Source organism: Puma concolor, unplaced genomic scaffold (genome assembly GCF_028749965.1).
Source record: "Puma concolor isolate L17-30 unplaced genomic scaffold, mPumCon1.1.hap2 unalloc_scaffold_5, whole genome shotgun sequence".
Lineage (NCBI taxonomy): Eukaryota > Metazoa > Chordata > Mammalia > Carnivora > Felidae > Puma > Puma concolor.
Window position 1 is genome coordinate 504,225 of NW_028240258.1, and position 17,637 is coordinate 521,861.

A 17,637-nucleotide genomic window follows, 5' to 3' on the forward strand; every position below is an offset into this window, starting at 1 on the left:
AAGGATACGGGCACCTCCGTGACTGCCCGCTGTGTACCTCAGTCACGCACTAGTCCTGGTGGACTAAGCTGAGCTCAGTCCCCTGCAGTCAAAGGTGTCTGCATGGTTCCCGCAAACATGAATCAGACTCCCAGGTAGGAAGTAACGGACAAATGAGGGACCAGAACACACAGGAGGCACACGGAAACGAGACACACGCTGGCAGGGGGAAGTCTCTCCCGGCCAGGAACATGCCACATGGCAAAAGCGTAAGTGGGAAAACGTGGCTAGACCGCTTTTCACACTTTACGCCTGCATCTGCAACGTGCAAGCCAGTGACGTTTGAGCCCCTAGGGTCCAAAGGGTTTGAAAACAGAAGGACGGAAAATAGAGGTGCGACTTAATGCTCACAGCAAGGCAGCTGCACTTGGGGACATTAACTGGCTGGCAGTGAGTGCATGGCCAATCCTCTGACGAAGGTCCTACGGGCAGGGATGGATTTCTGGCTCCGGGAACATGTAAGAGAACACGCAGAAGCCCCTCCACCTGACGGCAGGACAGCAATTGGATCTGTCAGTGGTAGAAAGGGGTTGAATTCAGAGGGAAACACACTCAAGCGCAGAAGCATACACCAAAGACAAGACAGGCCAGCAGAGCCGCAGCTGACACAACACGCAGGTGCGCAGAGACGAAGGCGGTTACACGGGTACAGCTGTGCCCACTTGGGCCGGGCAAGGAGGCATCACCAGAGAGGCGTTGGCACAGGCAAAGCCAGGAAAGGACACAGACACGCCAGGGCTCACTCAGGGGGGACAGAGGCGTACAGGCAATGCGAGACATTTCCTGTACACAGAGAACAACAGGACGATCCCGACAGGCCAATGAGAGACACGTGTGGTTCAGAGACATGGAAGTCAGAAGGCTCCGGAATTGCCGAGGGTGTCCCCTGTCGAGGGACAGCACTCTGGGGCCCACGCACGCTGGTGTTGTGGTGGAAGAGGCCGCTAGGCAGCACATACAGTTGTGCAGGGGGGTTAGCAGCTCCTGGACCCTGGGGCTCCCCAGGGAGTGCTGCGGCTACGGGAGGACACCCGGGGCTGCAGGGTGTGCAGCCTGAGGGCTGTAATCCCTCGGACACAGAGCACCCAGGCCTCTGACCACGGTCCCTGGACACAAGTGTCCACATTTGAGGGTTTGGCTCTGGGGGCCCTGAGGGCTTTCCACACCCACACCTTGTCCGTACCTTCTCTTTGGGACAGGCCGGGCAGAAAAGTCAGCCTGGCCCCACAGCAGGTATTGGCGGGAGATATGAACATGTGGGGGACCCTGTGTTCCCCCGTCCCGTGAAGTGTTCCTGCTCGGCAAGACCTGTCAAGTAACGGCCTGCTTGTGCAGAAAGATGCCCCAAAGGGCCCAGCCTCATGACCACTGAGGCCGTATTCCCACTGCAGAGTCATGGGCCATACTTTCTTTGGATGTTCACACCCAAAGACACGGGCCAGCACAGGGAGCTTTTCCAGGGTACCCCGACGTTTGCACATCAAGCAGCTGAGAAGACGTGCTTCTCTAGCCAGTGTGCAGACAGCAGCGAGAGAAAGACCTGCCTTCCCTTCTAGAGAGTGCGACAGCCTCCGCCCTGGAAGAGGTAAGGCTTGGGCGTACAGATCCCCAACTCCACAGCGTGCTGACACCCCGCTGACCATGTTGTCTGCATACTGGTAGGGGCAAGAAGCCTCCATGCATTGGGACTGCCAACGCCTTCTCTGGAATAGAGCCACTGCAGAGAAGGCTCTTGTACTGCAGAGCTGTGCCGTGGGGATCCTGGGGGGCTTGGGCAGCTTGGGAGACAGGAAGATTAGTGTGGGGATGTCAGTCTCAGGCACGCTGTGCTGGGGGCCGTGTAACTTGGGGATAGAGGAGGGCCTGCGATGGACAGGGCTGAACTCTGTCTACTGCACTGCTAGCACGGTGGAGCTTTTGCCCCATCCCTAGCACAGACATCTCTGGCAAGCAGCCATCTGCTGTGGAAGGAGTACCCCAGCACTCACCTCTTCCCAGGTGAGGCTCGTCCCAGTCCTTTCTAAGCTCCAGGCCTGCCCGGGACCTCTGCACAGCATGCTAAGGCTGCACAAGTCCATCGTTCCCTATGTGGCCGAGGCAGCCTTTGTCCAGGCACTCGGGCCAAGGAACGCAGGCTGCCTGGGACGAGGCGACCTCCCTGAGGGCCTGCTGGTGTTTGCCCTTGGGAGTCTTCTCACAAGTCTCACATGGCGTGTCGGACACACGGCATAAGCCTGTGGACCCAGAGGAAGAGGAGCACCCGACTCATCACGGCTGATGATGAGAGGGCAGCGGGCACACGGGAGAGGATGGCGTGTCCGTGGCCTTTAAGAGCCCCACCTCCCCGCGACCCTCCCCTCTGTTGCCTTGCAATCTGGGCCACCCATTTGTAACCTGAGGTCATTTCAGAAACAGCGAAGTTCACACAAGGGCATCCGTACTAGGACACCTTCAGGAGTCTTGTGTGTGTGTGTGTGTGTGTGTGTGAATATGTGAGAGTAAGTGAAGCAGTGTGTGGGAGGCTCAGCTTCAGGAAGTGGAACCAGAAAAGTTGGCTGTGATTTTGGAGTTGCGTGAGACTGTAGTGGGCTGTTTCCTCTGCAGTGTGTACGTTCTCCCTGACAACTCTGCCTGAAGCAGAACTTCGTCGGTCTTACCCACCCACTCTCCCTCTGGTCCCTCGGTTCCCTCCCCTGGACACCAATCCTACAGCCTGCTCACAATCCCTCAAATATGTGTGGCTGCTCCTGAGATCCTGACCTTGTCCACAAGACAGTCTGCATTCGTAGACATCTGAAAACCAGAGGGTAATCAACCCTGGGAATTCCTCTCTGTGTGGCGGTTCAGTCAACATGACTGAGGATGTCACCATGCGGGATTCTGGGGGCACCATCACGGACATCCCCAAACCCTGAGTATTGGACATCCCTGGCCTGTGCTGGCCTCTCCATTTCCTTGAATTTCCTCATTTTCACAGGAAAGATATGAACGTGGGCGCTGGCCTTTCTCTCAGGTTTGTGCCCTGTCCTCCCTCACTCAACTCCCCATTGGTTCAGTCTTACTGACCTCACATGCAAACCCAATGTGTGACCCATCCCTACGGACAATGTCCTACGTCCCGCCCTTCCTTGGAACTCCAATGTGCAGGCACAGAACACTTACACCTCTGGACAGCCGCATGTATACATGGACACGCCCCAGAGCGTACCTGAGCAGAAAACACACACAAACACTTCATGCTGTTTATCTCCCATTCTATATTTCTTCAGATGTATATTCTTCAAATGTATTTCTTCCAATGTATTTCTTCAAAACCCTGCGCCACGTGTCACCACCAGCCTTGTCCTTATTTCGTGGGCAGGAGAATCTTGTGGACCATCGGTGAGCATCGGAAGGGTTTCCACTGGGGTCCATGAAGTGCGATTCTCCTTCATAGTCTTCTCAAGATCGTGCATATATCTGGGATATAAGGGTACACACAGACAGAGACACACAGACACAACCACACCCACATCCATACACACACACACACACACACACACACACACACACACACACACACACAGGACAGGTGAGAGTCTTATCTTGGCCCTGTTTAAGGTTGCTTGAATGTTTCCAAACGGAAGGTAGAATGGGAGGGTGTCATAAGCTGTGCCAAAGCTGACAAGTGGCTCCAGAAGCCCGACAACATGTGGGATGGTGGTAGGAGGCCTGAGGGTGGGGTTCATGGTCCTGGAATGACCGTTGTCACCGTGCTATCTGATGAGCCAGCTTTGGATGTCCCGCTTTGCTCATTCTTGTTGTCTGGCCCACTGCCCACCTTCAGCCTCCCCAAAGGGGCAAAGCCTCTTTGACACGTTACTTCTTAAGACTCCCTGTCTCAGGCCGATGCCCTTTTGACCTGGTGTCACCTCCTGTGCCACTGTGAGTCTCGGTGCCTCCACGCAGAAGAGAATTGCGCCATGGGCCCCACGGCACACATTTCAGTGCCCACACCCTTGGCTGCTCACCTCTTTCCCTCTCAGTGCTCTCTCCTGGGGCCTCCTCCATCTTGAAATACGGCAGGGGGTTGCGCCAAAGATCCTCGATGATTATCTGGTAGGGGAGACAGGCCAGGCCTCAGGTAGCTGTCCCACGCAGTGGGGGAACCCATGAAAATCACCTCCCTTCCTTGTTACAGGGCCCCACCTCAGCAATCCTGCTAGAGCCGGCAAAGCTGTGGTCAGAGAACCAGTTGAAGAAGTTGAGGCTGCTGTTGTCATGCCTGCGTCTGTAGGCCTCCTGTCTGTACCTTGGGTACCACAGGATGGGACTGGAATGAGACGCCGTATACCCTGCAGGAAGACGAGTATGTGAGAAGGCGCCAGAGAACTGATCACAGTCAACCCTCCACCCACTGCCGCCCATGCATTCAGTGGACACTTACCAGCAAGGCCAAGGACATACTCCTTCGTAACGACTTCATTCTGGAAGTAGGAGTTCTTGCCAAAAAACAGCAGGATCTTCCGGCATTCCCTGGGAAACTTGTGTTCCTCCACCTGCCGTGGTAGGAATGTGGGGCAGAAATGTGAAATCTTGTTCCAGGAGACCCGCCCTCCCCTGAGGAAGGAACACACCACTTCTCCCCACCACCTCCCCCGCCCACACAGCCACCCACCCACACCGCCTCGCACTCCCAGGCCGACCTTCAAATTGGTCATGTGGCGAAGCATGCTTTCATCCTGCTTACTAATCAGGGCTGACATCTGAGGGTGGTTCACAAACTGCTGCAGGTCAAAGAGCCTTCAGGTGCTGGGCATGAGAGACCTGGACCCAGAGAACCGGTGTGGACCGCATCCTGGCGTCCTCCCCCAGGGACTGGCGTCCTCCCCCCGGGCCTCACGCCCTCCCCACAGGCTGCATCCAGGCCCACGGGGTCTCAGGATTCCGCAGGGCTCTGCTAGACACGCACAGGAGGCTGTGCACGCCCAGACGCCCGCATCCACGCCTAGCCTTGTGTGCTCATGAGGACACTGAGGACGCTTACTTCCACACAGCCACACAGCACACATCCGGTCTCGCGCCGACCAGTGGGCATTCGCACCGCCTTCCCCGCAGCAAGATGCTTAGCGGGACCCAGAAACGTGCCCCCGCGCGGCTTTGCGTGGGAAGAAGCCCTCGGTCATTTCCCCGTCCTGGCCTGGACCTCCACCGCCACTCCGCACTCTCCCAGCGCTGTTTCCGTGCCAGGTGCGACGTAAAGCACACGTGCCTCCACCACCCCAGCACTGCCCTCCTCCCACACTCACTGCAGAGCCAGGACCACTGGGATGGTATCATGTTTGCACCTTCCCGGCCACTGGAGCGTGGCTTAGCTCCAGTCGCTGTCCTGGGTTCCTCTAAATGTCGCCTCCCTTTCCTTCCTCTTGTGCAAGCCCAGCCCCCTCTGGACCCTCCACCAGCAGCAGGAAGGATACAGCCTTGGCCCAGAAACCACGGATGCCCTGGATAAGGGCACTTCTCTGTTCCAGATGATGCCGCCGCCTCTGCCACATCCTGAGTTTGAGTCGAGCGTGCTCCCGGCTGGCCTGTTTATTCACGGGCTGTAGCTCTATCTGAAGGGCCTCCAGAGCCTCCAGTGGGGAAGGGCAAGGACGGAGGCCTGTCTCGAACTGCTCCTTCTTATCCTGCTTCACGTGCAGCTCCTGGGCTTCTTCCACCCATCGGCCTTCCTGCTCACTCGGCTTCTGTTCCTCCTCCTCCCGCTCCTCCTTGTCCTCCTTTCCTTCCACCTCCTCCTGGCCCTGCTGCTGCTCCTCCAGCGCTCCCTTCTCCTGCTCCTCTTCCTCCTCGGTTTGCAATTCGGCTCTCCCTTTAATGGCTCCCACGCCTTCCCTTCCTCCTCCCGCTCCTCCTCCTGGTCCTCTTCCCATGCCACTGCCGCCCCCGCCGCCCCCGCCCCCGCCGCCGCCGCCGCCCCCGCCCCCGCCGCCGCTGCCCCTGCCATCGCCACCCCTGCCGCCGCCGCCGCTGCCGCTTGTATACCCTGGTGCTCCTGCTCCTCCCCTTCCATTTCCGCCAACTCCTCCTCCTTCCGCTCTTCCTCCTTCTGCTTGGGCTTCTGCTTCTCCTCCTCCTTCTAATCTTTTACTCCTGCTGCCTCTCCCCCTCTTCCTCCTCCTCTTCCTCCTCCTCCTCCTCCTGCTCTTCTGTTCCTGCTGCTCCCCCTCGTCCTTCAGGTCCTCCTCCTCGCGAAGCTGGACCTTCTCCTTCCCCGGCTCCTGCTCCTCGTCCTCCTCCCCCTTCTTCCTCTGGTCATGCCCCTCTTCCCCAGGCGCGTCCTCTTCCGCGGCCGCCACCTCAACCTCCTCCTCCACCAGGCCCCACAGCGCCTCCACCGCCACTACGCCATGCCCAGGCGGCACTGATAGCTCGCTGGGGCCCCCCACCTGCCCCTCGGGTCGGGCCTGGCCTTCCTGCACAGGCTGTTCGCTGGTGGCCTGCAAGCCTTCGGCCTGCGGCACCTCCGGCCCTGCCGGAGACCCACTGTCCCCACGGGCCCTCGTCTCTCGACCGCCCCCTTCCCGGTCGAAGGCGGCATGGGGCCTCCGGGCAGCCCCAGGGTTTCGGAAACACGAGTCGCGCAACATGCGGCCCCGGCCCGAGACACGAACTGTGGCTCCTACCGAAGACGAAGCGGGAGGTGAGAGCACGGCCCCCCCTCCCCAGACCCAGTCACTGGAGCCCTGAGGGCAATGGCTGGCAACTCGCTCCCCCTTCCTCCCAGAGCCCAAACGTCGAGGGGGCGCATGCGCATGGTGCTGTACCCAGGATGCCTCGCGGTGGCTAGCGCTATGCTGCGGCTGCCTCGGGGGCCTTTGTGGCGAGAGGTGTGCGCCTGCGGCTTTGAGGCTGAGGGAGCTCCAAGCCACGCCCAGGCTGCTTCACTGCCTTCAGGACCAATCATAGGGAGGGTGGTGTGCGTGGCTATGGCGGTCCCGCCCCTAGGTCACCCGGAAACTGGGGCGCGTCTGTTGCCTAGGCAGGAAGGCTCTGGGCCCCATGCAGTGCAACTCCTCCCTGGGGCTTGCAGCCGGCCCTCCGTGCCCTCTGGGTGTCCTGTTTGGCGTCTGGCCATGCGAAAGTGACCTTTGCATTCCACGGTGCGCTGGGCACGCGGCTATCTACACCCACGGGTAAAGGGGGACCTCCACGCTCTTCCCATTTACACCGCCACCTTTGTTCACTGTGCCCCTAGTCCGACAACTCCACGGAGCGGATCACCTTGGCTGTCCGGGAGACGCATTTCAGCTGTGCGCCTGCTGTCTGTGCCCCCTGGATTTCCATCTGCTCAGCCTCCTTTGCATACTCTCTACGTCCATCCTTGCTCCAAGGAGACATGTATGCCATGACAGCAGTCTAGCAGCGCCCCGGCTAGGGAAGGTCGGTGACAGGAGGTGTGTGACGTGGAGAGGACGCCACACTAGGGGAGGCTGCGTAGCATGCGCGCTGCTCTTGCCGTTTGTCCCCGTTGCCTGGAAAGTGACACGCTGGCACGCACACACCGCCCCCCTCATGCTCGGCTGCCCATTCCTCCCGTGTGTGGCCGTGCACAGGAAAGACCCGTGGCCATGGGCCCTGGGACTCCTGGAGCTTGTGTCTGTCTCACGGACAGCGGTCCCCTTCCTCCCACAGTGCCTGGCCGTCTTCTCACAGGGACCCTCCCCAGGCCTTCGTTGGCCGTATGTCTGTTCATCCTGGTCCCATTTCCTTTACCACTCACTTAGGCGGCAGGCTGCCATGAGCGTGGGCGCTGACTCAAAACACTGTCCCCCTGTGCCACAGACAGCATGATTTCAAGGGCCTCCGACAGTTATCAGGGGGTTGGGGGATGTAGCTTTGGGACGCAAGTGAGGGACACGCCCCAGGGTCTCCACGAAGCCACGTTACCACTTTGGGGAACCAATAAGCTGCAGAAGGTGTGAAGTGAGGGCAATGATGTGGTCTCCCTCCCTGTCAGGGCAGTGGTGATGTGGACTCCCTGCCTGTCTCCTTCAGACAGCAGCAGCAACAGCAACACACACACACACCACACAGAGCCACTGCAGGATTGGAGGCTCGAGATGCATTGCCTGGCCAGGCACCACACTCGTGCATTGCCTTTTCCCTTTGGTGGAATGCACTGTTCCCCTCCCTCTTTATGGGACCAGGAGGCTGCCAGGCAGGCGGGGGATTCCAGGATTGCCAAATTGGTGTGCCGGGCCCTCTGGCCAACATGTTGCTTCCGTGACACAGAAGAGGTTCCTCCAGACTCGCTGGGCCACGTCAGGATACGTACGGGGTACAGAAATGCTCCAGGGTGGCTGTGATATATGAGGCAGCACACCACAGCTTCAGGTGACAGCAATGCATAGAAACGCAGGTGGATGGGGAGAGGCTGAACAGGTGGTAGGGGGCTGAGAGGGGGTGGCCACTGTGACAGACAGAGAGGCCAACATTTACCCAGAAAGGGAGACGACCAGGTCCAGTGGTCAGCCCTCAAGCTGCCCTCAGCAGAGGATGTAGGGGGTGGGCACGCCAGGAAAGCAGGCCCAGAGCCTGGTGCACCTGACCTATGCAACTCACTCCCTCCAGAGAAATGGGGCCTGTCAAACTCCCATGCATCGCTGGGAGACCCCGTGGCAGGAACGTGGGAGCAAATCTGGGTCCCAGGTGCAGGGACTGCCTGGGACAAGCAGGCAATGCCCTTCAGTTTGAACAACACCTACCACAATATTGGGGCCCAGGGGCCGGGCCCCAACTTCGCAAGGGGCCCTAGACCAGCCAGGCCTGTCTCTGCAGGGTCATCCAGGAGGATGTTCACCGAGACCCGTACCCTGGCTGGGACCACAAGGCCTTGCGATGATGCCCCTAGGCCGGTCCAGGAGCAGGACCAGACTTACTCACGCTATCTGCTGCCTCCCTCCACTAATCCCCGCTTCCTTGCAGGGAACGTTGGTCCTCCTCCGCTGGGCCATGGAAGGCCCAACCCCAACTTGCCCCTGGCCAAGGCAACACAGGACGAGCGGACCCAGGCAAAATCCAGGCTTTCCTCCCGTCATGAAAGGTGATCGGCTAGCTCCGTGTCGATCCCAGGAGCGAAGGGATTGCACTCGCTGGACTTGGGCACTTGAGCCTCCCCCTTACCCACCAAGTCAGGAAAGCCCCCAGTCTCTTTCCTTCACTAGCCAACGGCCTACACACACTCACTCAGGCACAAAGATGCACGGCCACGCGGCACGTGGACACAGACACGCACGCGCTGCCAGCACAAACGCTAGGTCTCAGGCAAAAGTACTCACAGGCGCCAGCCACAATACACTCACGGACACTCTACTGGACCTCTGCACTCACGCATGCCCTCTGCCACACCCCACTCACGAGGCTGGCTCCTCCCCACGACCCACACTTGCTTTCCCCCCTCACACCCCACACGCATTTGTCCTGGGGCCCAAACCTGGCTGAAAACTAGGGCAGATTCAGGACTTCCATTGGGTCACGGGAGCTTGCGTTGAGACGCCGAGGAAAGGGAGCCACAACTGATACCAACCTTCCAGTACCAATGGCACTGGAACATGGCATGTGGAGAAACACCAGCCGCGACTAGGTTCCCAGCCTCCTCGGCCCCTGCCCTTTCTTCACACCCTCTAAACACTGGGGAGTCCCTTGGGTTTCAGTACCTCCCAGCTGGCTGCAACCTACAGGGCAAGGGCCAAGGGACTGACCTTTCACAGTTCACATGTATACCCAGCTTGTGTGGGCTGCCTGGAGGCAGTCACGGCTTAGGAGGTCTGGATGTGCTCTGACCCCTGTTACTTACGCGTCCCTTTGTGTGTTCCCTTGCAGCCCTGTGCCATCAGCAGCCTCCTATGTCCATATGGGCATGCACAGCACACGGAAACCCAGATGCACTGATACTGTCCAGGGACAGGACAGAGACAGAGAAAGAGAGACGGAGGTGGGGGAGGGAGGAAGCGTTCCCTAGAGAAAATGATCACAGGGACTCAGAGACAGACAGAGACCAGAGGGACATGGAAGGAGGCAGAGGAAGGAGAGTAAGTCACAACTAGAGATAGCCACAGAGGGGGAGTGTGTGTGTGTGTGTGTGTGTGTGTGTGTGTGTGTGTGTGTGCCGGTGCCTGTGCGTGTGCATGTGTATGAATGGGTGAAATTGTCTGGGACTGAGACAGGGGTGTGGCCACGATTCCTGGACCCTCGAACGCCCTCTTCCAGCAGAATGGAAGCCCGGTATTCTCAGGAATCTCCGCGTTTTCCGGAACATGACTCATTTGCTTTGGGGCCTTAGCCCGTCCTCAGGCTAGGAGGGCCATAGAGCACAAGGAGTGGGAACTTGAGGCATGAGGCTCCAGATAGTCTGGCCCAGCAGGTGGAGCGTCGAGGCCCAAGGTTTTTAAATGCCTGCTGCCTCCTTCTGGAGCCCACCAGCATTTGGGAAGCACGCCCATGGCCTCGTGGCCCTTCGGACACTGCAGTGGCTGTGGCTGTGGCTGTGGCTGTGGCTGTGGCTGTGGTGGAGGTGGGGAAGAGGCAGGGCAGTGAACTTTTTGACCGTGGGTCCTTGGGGTGAAGGATCTCCAGACCAGACCCAGACAGTTGGCTGCTGTTCAGGAACGATCAGCAGGAAGGGAAGTGGGTGTGGCTCCAGCATTTGAGCCCCTCCCTCCCCTTCCCGGGTCTGGAGGCAGTTCTCTGCCTCCCCCTCCAGGGTGGCCTCCCTGTTTGGTCCATGTCCTTATCCGCTTTGTCATCGACCACAACTGTCCCGTGGGATATCTCATATCGGAGAACTGGTGCTACAGATCTCACCTCCCTGGGGAGGAGCCAAGATGGCAGAGAGCATGGAAGTTTCTTAAGTGTCTCGTGTGCCTGAAACACAGCGAGACCCACACTAAACCATCCTACCCTGCCTGGAAACTGATGGGAGGATTAACACAGCAATCTGCATATCTTGAACCACAGAATTCAGCAGGTATATGGCATGGAGAAGTGAACTTGGAGAGTGAGGAGGGGCAGGAAGGGAGGTGCTTTCGTGTGCGGAGAGGTGAAGGAGACTGGGCAGGTGGAAGGGGGGGCAGAGAATATGGGAAACCACCCATCCCAAAGGCAGGTGGAGAGAACGTGGAAAATGGAAATGGCAGCAGGGACTAAACTAAAAACGGTGAAAGGAGAAAGGAGAGGGTTTGAATTCCAGTAAGACTGTCAACAAGGGGAGTGCAATATCCGCAAATCTGCAGTTCAAAACCTGGCGGTGTTGTGGTGGGAAGGGCAAATTCTCAGGACAGGGTTCGGTGTAGGAGGCTCTCAGTCCACATGGGGAAATTGGTTCCACTGCTGGAAGGATATCTGGTAGAGACAGGTGAAGCCACCTACACCCAGCAGACCCCAGAAAATGGCCACATTCATTGTTACTGGAAGAAGGTCATTAAGAATGAAGCCTGTGTGTTGTGGTTTGCCATAATCCCTGAAATGCTACTGCTACACTACCTCGCAAAGTTTATGTGGGGCGGGCTGGCATTGGGCCTTAGTCTCCGGGCATCGGCAGCAGCAGGGTCCAGCTAGCATTCCTAGGTGCAGCCCATGTCCAGCCATTGCTCATTCGGCCATTGCTCCGTGAGACCCTCTCGCGGAGGGGCGGAACGGGTCAAAGCCGCAGGCCTTCAGAAGAAAGGGGCCAGGGAAAACAACCACATCCGAGACAAAACGCAGGAGAGAGGTACTCCCTGGGGCCTGGTCATGGAGAGTGCAAAAGCGGGCAGTGGACGGAAGCTGAAGACAGAGGACAGTGCATGATTGCTGACCCCAGGAGAACAGACGAGGTAGCTGGGTGACACCATTTTCACCACTGTCTGGCATGTGCATACACGGCAAGGAGAGCCTCAACAATCCACCCCAGTAGGCTGGCAGTGTCATCTAGTGGAGAACAGCGTGGTTACACTGAGTCCCTCCCAACTGGGCCACCTTTGCGCCCAAGACCACAAGTCTCACTGCCGCACTGGGGAGTCCTTAGGTGTAGCTGCCACACCGCTGTCTACAGGGTTTTTCTCCTCTTTGCCTTCACGGTGGGGACCAGGATGCCGTGGGCGCCACCAGGATCCAGGGTCATTCGCCGCAGCCCCACCCCACCTCCATGGCCTTACATGAAAAGAGCTAATAGAAAATTTTGCACTGACATGAGCAAAGAGCACAGCCCAGACAAGTTCCGGCGCCTGGTGCCTGACTGGACTCCTTATGGAGCCCCAGTGAGGTTGGGAGGTAGGTGTTTGGGGATACCAACGTTCTCTGGTCCAATACTCTAGCTTTCAACAAAAATGAGGACTCCCGCAAAGAGGAACTCTCGTGGAGAGACCAGAGCCTCCTATGGACAGCGCAGAAATATGTCTACTGCTCTGCTTGCACAATAGGGCTTTTGCCTCTCCCTAGCCGGAGGCATGTGTGGAAGCCGCCTTCCGCTGTGGAAGGAGCACCCCAGCGCTCACCTCTTCCAGGGTGAGGTTTTCCCTGGTGCACTGTGAGTTCCTGGATTTCCCAGGACCTGTGCACAGAAGACAAAGGCCGCAGAAGTTTCTTGGTGCCTACATGGGGAACCAGCCTGTGTCTAGTCAAGTACGCTGCGGGACACAGGCTGCCTGGGACAATGCTAGATCAATGAGTTCCTCTTGTTGGTGTTTGCGCTTGGGAGTCTTCCCTCGTATGGCGTGTTGGGCAAAGGGCTTAAGCCTGTGTGACATAGAGGAACCGCAGCATCCGACTCATCATGCCTGATGATGAGAGGGCAGAGGGCACATGGCAGTGTGCGGCCTGTTCCTGGCCTTTGAGAGCCCCCTGTCCCCACGACCCTGCCCTGTGTCCACTTGCACTCTGGGCCACCAGTTCTTAACCTGAGACCATTGCAGACACAGCGGACCTCTCTCAAGGGCATCAGCACTACCACTCCTTCAAGGGTCCTTGTGAGTGTGAGTGTGAGTGTGAGTGTGAGTGTGAGTGTGAGACGGAGTGACTGTTTGTCTCTATGGTGCGGTTGTGTGTATGTGGGTAAGTACCTGACAGTCAGTGAAGCAGTGTGTGTGGGGCCTGAGTTGAGGAAGGGGGACTAGACATTTTGGGTGTGTTTCTGGAGGTGCGTGAGGCTCCAGTGGCTGTTTCCTCAGCAGCGTGTACTCTCTCCCTGTATCCTCTGCCTGAACCAGAACATCATCTGTCTTACCCACCCACTGTCCCTCTGGTCCCACGGTTCGTTCCCCGGGACACCAATCCGACAGCCTGCTCAGCCTCCCTCAAATATGGCTGGTCCTGAGATGCTGACCTTCTCTCCAAGACACTCTGCATTCACAGCTGCCTGAAGACCACAGTGGAATCAACCCTGAAAACTCCCTCTGTGGCGGTTCAGCCAACGTGCCTGAGGATGTCACCATGCGGGATTCTGGGGGCACTCTCATGGTCCTGTCGAAACCCTGAGTCTTGGACATCCCTGGCCTGTGCTGGCTTCTCCCTTCCCTTGAAAAGGCTCACTTTCCCAGGAAAGGTATGAACCTGAAAACTGGCCTTTCTCTCAGGTTTTTGCCGTGTCCTCCCTCACTCAACTCCCTCTTGGTTAGATCTTGATGTCCTCACATGCAGTAGCAACGTGCGACCCATGGATATGGACAATGTCCTAGTCCGGCCATTCCTTGCAATTCCAATGTGCAGGCACAGAACTCATACACCTACAGACAGCTGCATGTATACATGGACACACCCCAAACGCTACACAAGCAGAAAACCCACACAAACCCTTCATGCTGTTTATCTCCCATTCCATGTTTGTTCAAATGTATTGGAGCCCCACCCTGCCCCACGTTTCACCACCACACTTGTCCTTATTTCGTGGGCGGGAGAATCTTGCCGACCATCTGTGCGCATCAGAAGGGTTTCCACTGGGGGTGGGGAAGTGTGATGCTCCTTCATAGTCTTCGCAAGATCTGGCAGATCCCTGGAATATGTGGCACACACACACACACACACACACACACGCACGCACGCACACACGCACGCACGCACGCACACACGCACGCACGCATGCACACACACTCAACAGGTGAGTGTCCAATATTGGCCATATTGAACGCTCCTGGAGTGTTTCACACCAACAACGTGATGAGATGGGGTGGTAAACTGTGCCAATGGTGACAGGTGGCACCACAGGTCAGCCAGCATGTAAGATGGCGTTAGGAGTCTTGAGGGTGGGGTTCATGGTCCTGGAATCACAGTTGTCACAGAGGTATCTGATGACCCAATTTTGATGTCCAACGTGATCCTTCATGTTGCTTAGCCACTGTCCACCTTCAGCCTCCCCAGTGACACAAAACTTCGATGTCACTTCATGTCTGAAGACTCCCTGTCCCAGGCAGACGCTCTTTAACCTAGGGTCAATCCCGTTTGTCCTGCAAGCCTCACAATCCCCATGTGGAACACAACCATGCCATGGAACTTGCAGGACACATTTCAGTGCCCATTCGCTCCTCTGCTCACATGTCTCCCTCTCATTCCCAATCCCGGGGCCTTTGTCCTCTTGAATACTGCAGGGGTTCGGGCCAATGTTCCTTTATCATGTTCTGGCAGAGGAGACAGGCCAGGGCTAAGATCCGTATCCCAAGCAGCTGGAAAACCCATCAAAATCACCTCCCTTGTCACAAGGCCCCGCCTCAGCACTCCTGCTAGGGCCGGCAAAGCTGTGGGTCCAGACCCTGTTGAAGAAGGGGAGGCGGCTGTTGTCCTGCCTGTGTTCTTATTTGGGTAGCACTGGATGAGATGGAATGAGACGCCCAGAGCCCTGCAGGAAGACGCGTATGTGAGAAGGTGCTGGAGGTCTCTTGCTAGAAAGGGTAAGGGCATCCTGCATAGCAATGACCTCATTGTGGAAGTAGGAGTTCTTGCCAAAGAAGAGTGGGGTCCTACAGCAATTCCAGGAAGCTTGAGTTCCTCCAAATGCTGGCATACAGTTCGGGCACAAGGTGAAATCTTGTTCCAGGAGACTTGCCCCCGCCTGAATTCAGAAATACATCTCATGCCCTACCACCTTCCGTCCGCAGCCACCCATTCCCCAACACAGCCTCCAGCCCTCCAGCCAGCCTTTCAGGTTCCACAAGGAGCGCAGCGTGTCCTCAGCTGTTTCCTGTTCCATGCTGACATCTAGGGGGGTTCCCAGCCTGGCACTGCTCTCACTCGTCCTCCCCCAGGGACTCACGTCCTCCCCACAGGCTGCACCTAGGCCCACGGGGTCTCAGATTTCTGCAGGGCTCTGCTACACACCCACGGGAGGCTGTGCATGCCCAGACGCCCGCATCCACGCCTAGCCTTGTGTGCTCATGAGTACACTGAGCACGCTTACTCGCAGACGGCCAGACAGCACACACCTGGGCTCACGCTGACCACTGGGCATTCACACCACGCTCCCCGCAGCCAGATGCTTAGGGGCCCCAGAAACGTGCCCCCACGCTGTTTTGTGTGGGAAGAAGCCCCGGGTCTATGCCCCAGTCTGGCCTGGACCTCCACACCCAGTCCCCACACCCCCAGTGGTGCTTCACTGCCAGGTGGGACCTAAAGCACACATGCTTACACCGCCCCTGCACTCCCCTCCCCCCACACTCATTCCAGAGCCAGGACCATTGGATGGGATCCCCTTGGCACGTTCCTGCCCACTGGAGCGGAGGTTTCCACCACTGGCTGTACTACATTCCTGTAAATGTCACCTACCTTCCTTGCTCTTGCACAAGCCCAGTCCCATCTGGACCCTCCACCAGCAGCACCAAGGGCACAGGCGTGGCCCAGGAGCCTGGGTAAGTGCACTCATCTGTTCCCTGTGTCGCTCAGGCCTCTCCTCTGCCTACTCCTCCCCCTCCTCCTACTCCCCCTCCGCCTCTTCCTCCTTCTCCCCCACCTCTTCTGCTACTGCTCTTCCAGCCCGGGCTCTCTTTATCTCCTCCTCTTCCCTCTGCTCTCCTCCTCCTCAACTTCTTCCCCCAGCTGCTCCTGCTCCTTTGGCTCATGCTCTTCCTCCTCCTTGTCTTGGATTCTGTCCTCCTCCACTTGTTCCCTCTCCTGCACCCAGATATTCTCTCCTCCTCCTTCCCGTCCTCGTCCCCCTTCTTCTCCTCCTCTAACTCCTCCCTAACTCTTCCTCCAACTCCATCTCTGCCTCTTCCTCCTTCTCCTGCTCCTCCAGCCTGGGCTCTCTTTATCTCCTCCTCTTCCCTCTGCTCTCCTCCTCCTCAACTTCTTCCCCCAGGTGCTCCTGCTCCTTTGGCCCATGCTCTTCCTCCTCCTTGTCTTGGACTCCCTCCTCCTCCATTTGTTCCGTCTCCTGCACCCAGATATTGACTCCTCCTCCTCCTCCTCCTCCTGGACCTCCTTCTCCTCCACCTCTAACTCCTCCCAAACTCTCCCTCCTCCTCCTCCTCCTCCTCCTCCTCCTCCTCCTCCTCCTCCTCCTCCTCATTCTCCTGCTCCTCTTCTGCTACTGCTCTTCCAGCGCTGGCTATATTTAATTACACCTCTTCCCTCTGCTCTCATCCTCCCCAATGCTCCTCTTCCTTGGCTCCTGGCCACTTTCTCCTTGTGCTGGACTTCCTCTTCCTCGACAAGTTCCTTCTCCTACACTCAGTCATTCACTCCTTCTTCTCCTCTTCTCCCCTCGTCCTCCTCTCCCTTCTACCCCCTCTCTCCTCCTCCTCCTCTCCTCTACTCCTCCTCTACCTCCTCCCCCTCCTCCTCCTAATGCTCCTCCTCTAATTCCTCCCACTCCTCTTCCTTCAACTCCACCTCCTCGTCCTCCTCCTTTACCTCTTCCTCCTCATCCTCCTCCTCTTCCTTCTTGGCCTCTTCATCCTTCTGCACCTCCTCTCCAGCTACTGCTCTTCCAGCCTTGCCTCCATATGTTCGCCTCCTCCCCTTCCCTCTGTTCTCGTCCTCCTCAACATCCTTCCCCAATGCTCCTGCTCCTTTGGATCCTGGCTTCTTCCTCCCTGTCCTGGACTTCCTCCTGCTCCATATGTTCCTTCTCCTACACCCAGTCATTCTCTCCTTCTTCTCTCTTCCCCCCTCCTCCTCCTCTCCCCTCTACCTCCTCTCTCCTCCTCCTCCTCTTCTTCCCTCCTCCTCTACCTCCTCCCCCTCCTCCTCCTAATGCTCCTCCTCTAATTCCTCCCACTCCTCTTCCTTCACCTCCATCTCCTCATCCCCCTCCTTCACCTCTTCCTCCTCCTCCTCCTCCACCTCTTCCTCCTCGGCCTCTTCATCCTTCTGCTCCTCCTCTTCTGCTACTGCTCTCCCAGCCCTGGCTCTGTCTTTTCTCTTCCTCCTCTTCCCTCTGCTCTGTTCCTCCTCAACTTTCTCCCCCAGCTGCTCCTGCTCCTTTGGCTTATGCTCATCCTCCTCCTCCTCCTGGTCATACTCCTCCTGCACTTGTTCCTTTCTTGCACCCAGTCATGCACTCCTCCTTCTCCTTCGCCTTCTCTTCTCCTTCTCCTTCCTCTTCCTCTTCCTCTTCTTGTTCCTCTTCCTCTTCCTCTTCTTCCTTCTTCT

General features: G+C 57.7%; 1 protein-coding gene across 1 annotated transcript; it reads right to left on the reverse strand.

The window, feature by feature from the left end:
- Positions 1 to 3,276: 3,276 nt before the first annotated feature.
- LOC147571159 (testis-specific Y-encoded protein 3-like) lies at positions 3,277 to 6,619 on the reverse strand. Its single transcript, XM_086696602.1, has 7 exons — positions 6,593 to 6,619; positions 5,496 to 5,867; positions 4,725 to 4,802; positions 4,466 to 4,577; positions 4,228 to 4,373; positions 4,050 to 4,134; positions 3,277 to 3,498 (listed from the first exon to the last, which is right to left on the reverse strand). Exons 1-7 carry the CDS (start codon positions 6,617 to 6,619, stop codon positions 3,470 to 3,472), a joined length of 849 nt encoding a protein of 282 aa, XP_086552728.1. The 3' UTR covers positions 3,277 to 3,469.
- Positions 6,620 to 17,637: the final 11,018 nt, after the last annotated feature.

Coding starts and splice junctions, on each gene's coding strand:
- LOC147571159 (XM_086696602.1), bottom strand. CDS start 6,619: ATGCCGCCTTCGACCGGGAAGGGGGCG. Junction 4,803..5,495: donor GTGGTTTCTGGGCCAAGGCT/GTATCCTTCCTG, acceptor GACCTGCAGCAG/TTTGTGAACCACCCTCAGAT. Junction 3,499..4,049: donor GAGCACTGAGAGGGAAAGAG/GTGAGCAGCCAA, acceptor CTTATATCCCAG/ATATATGCACGATCTTGAGA.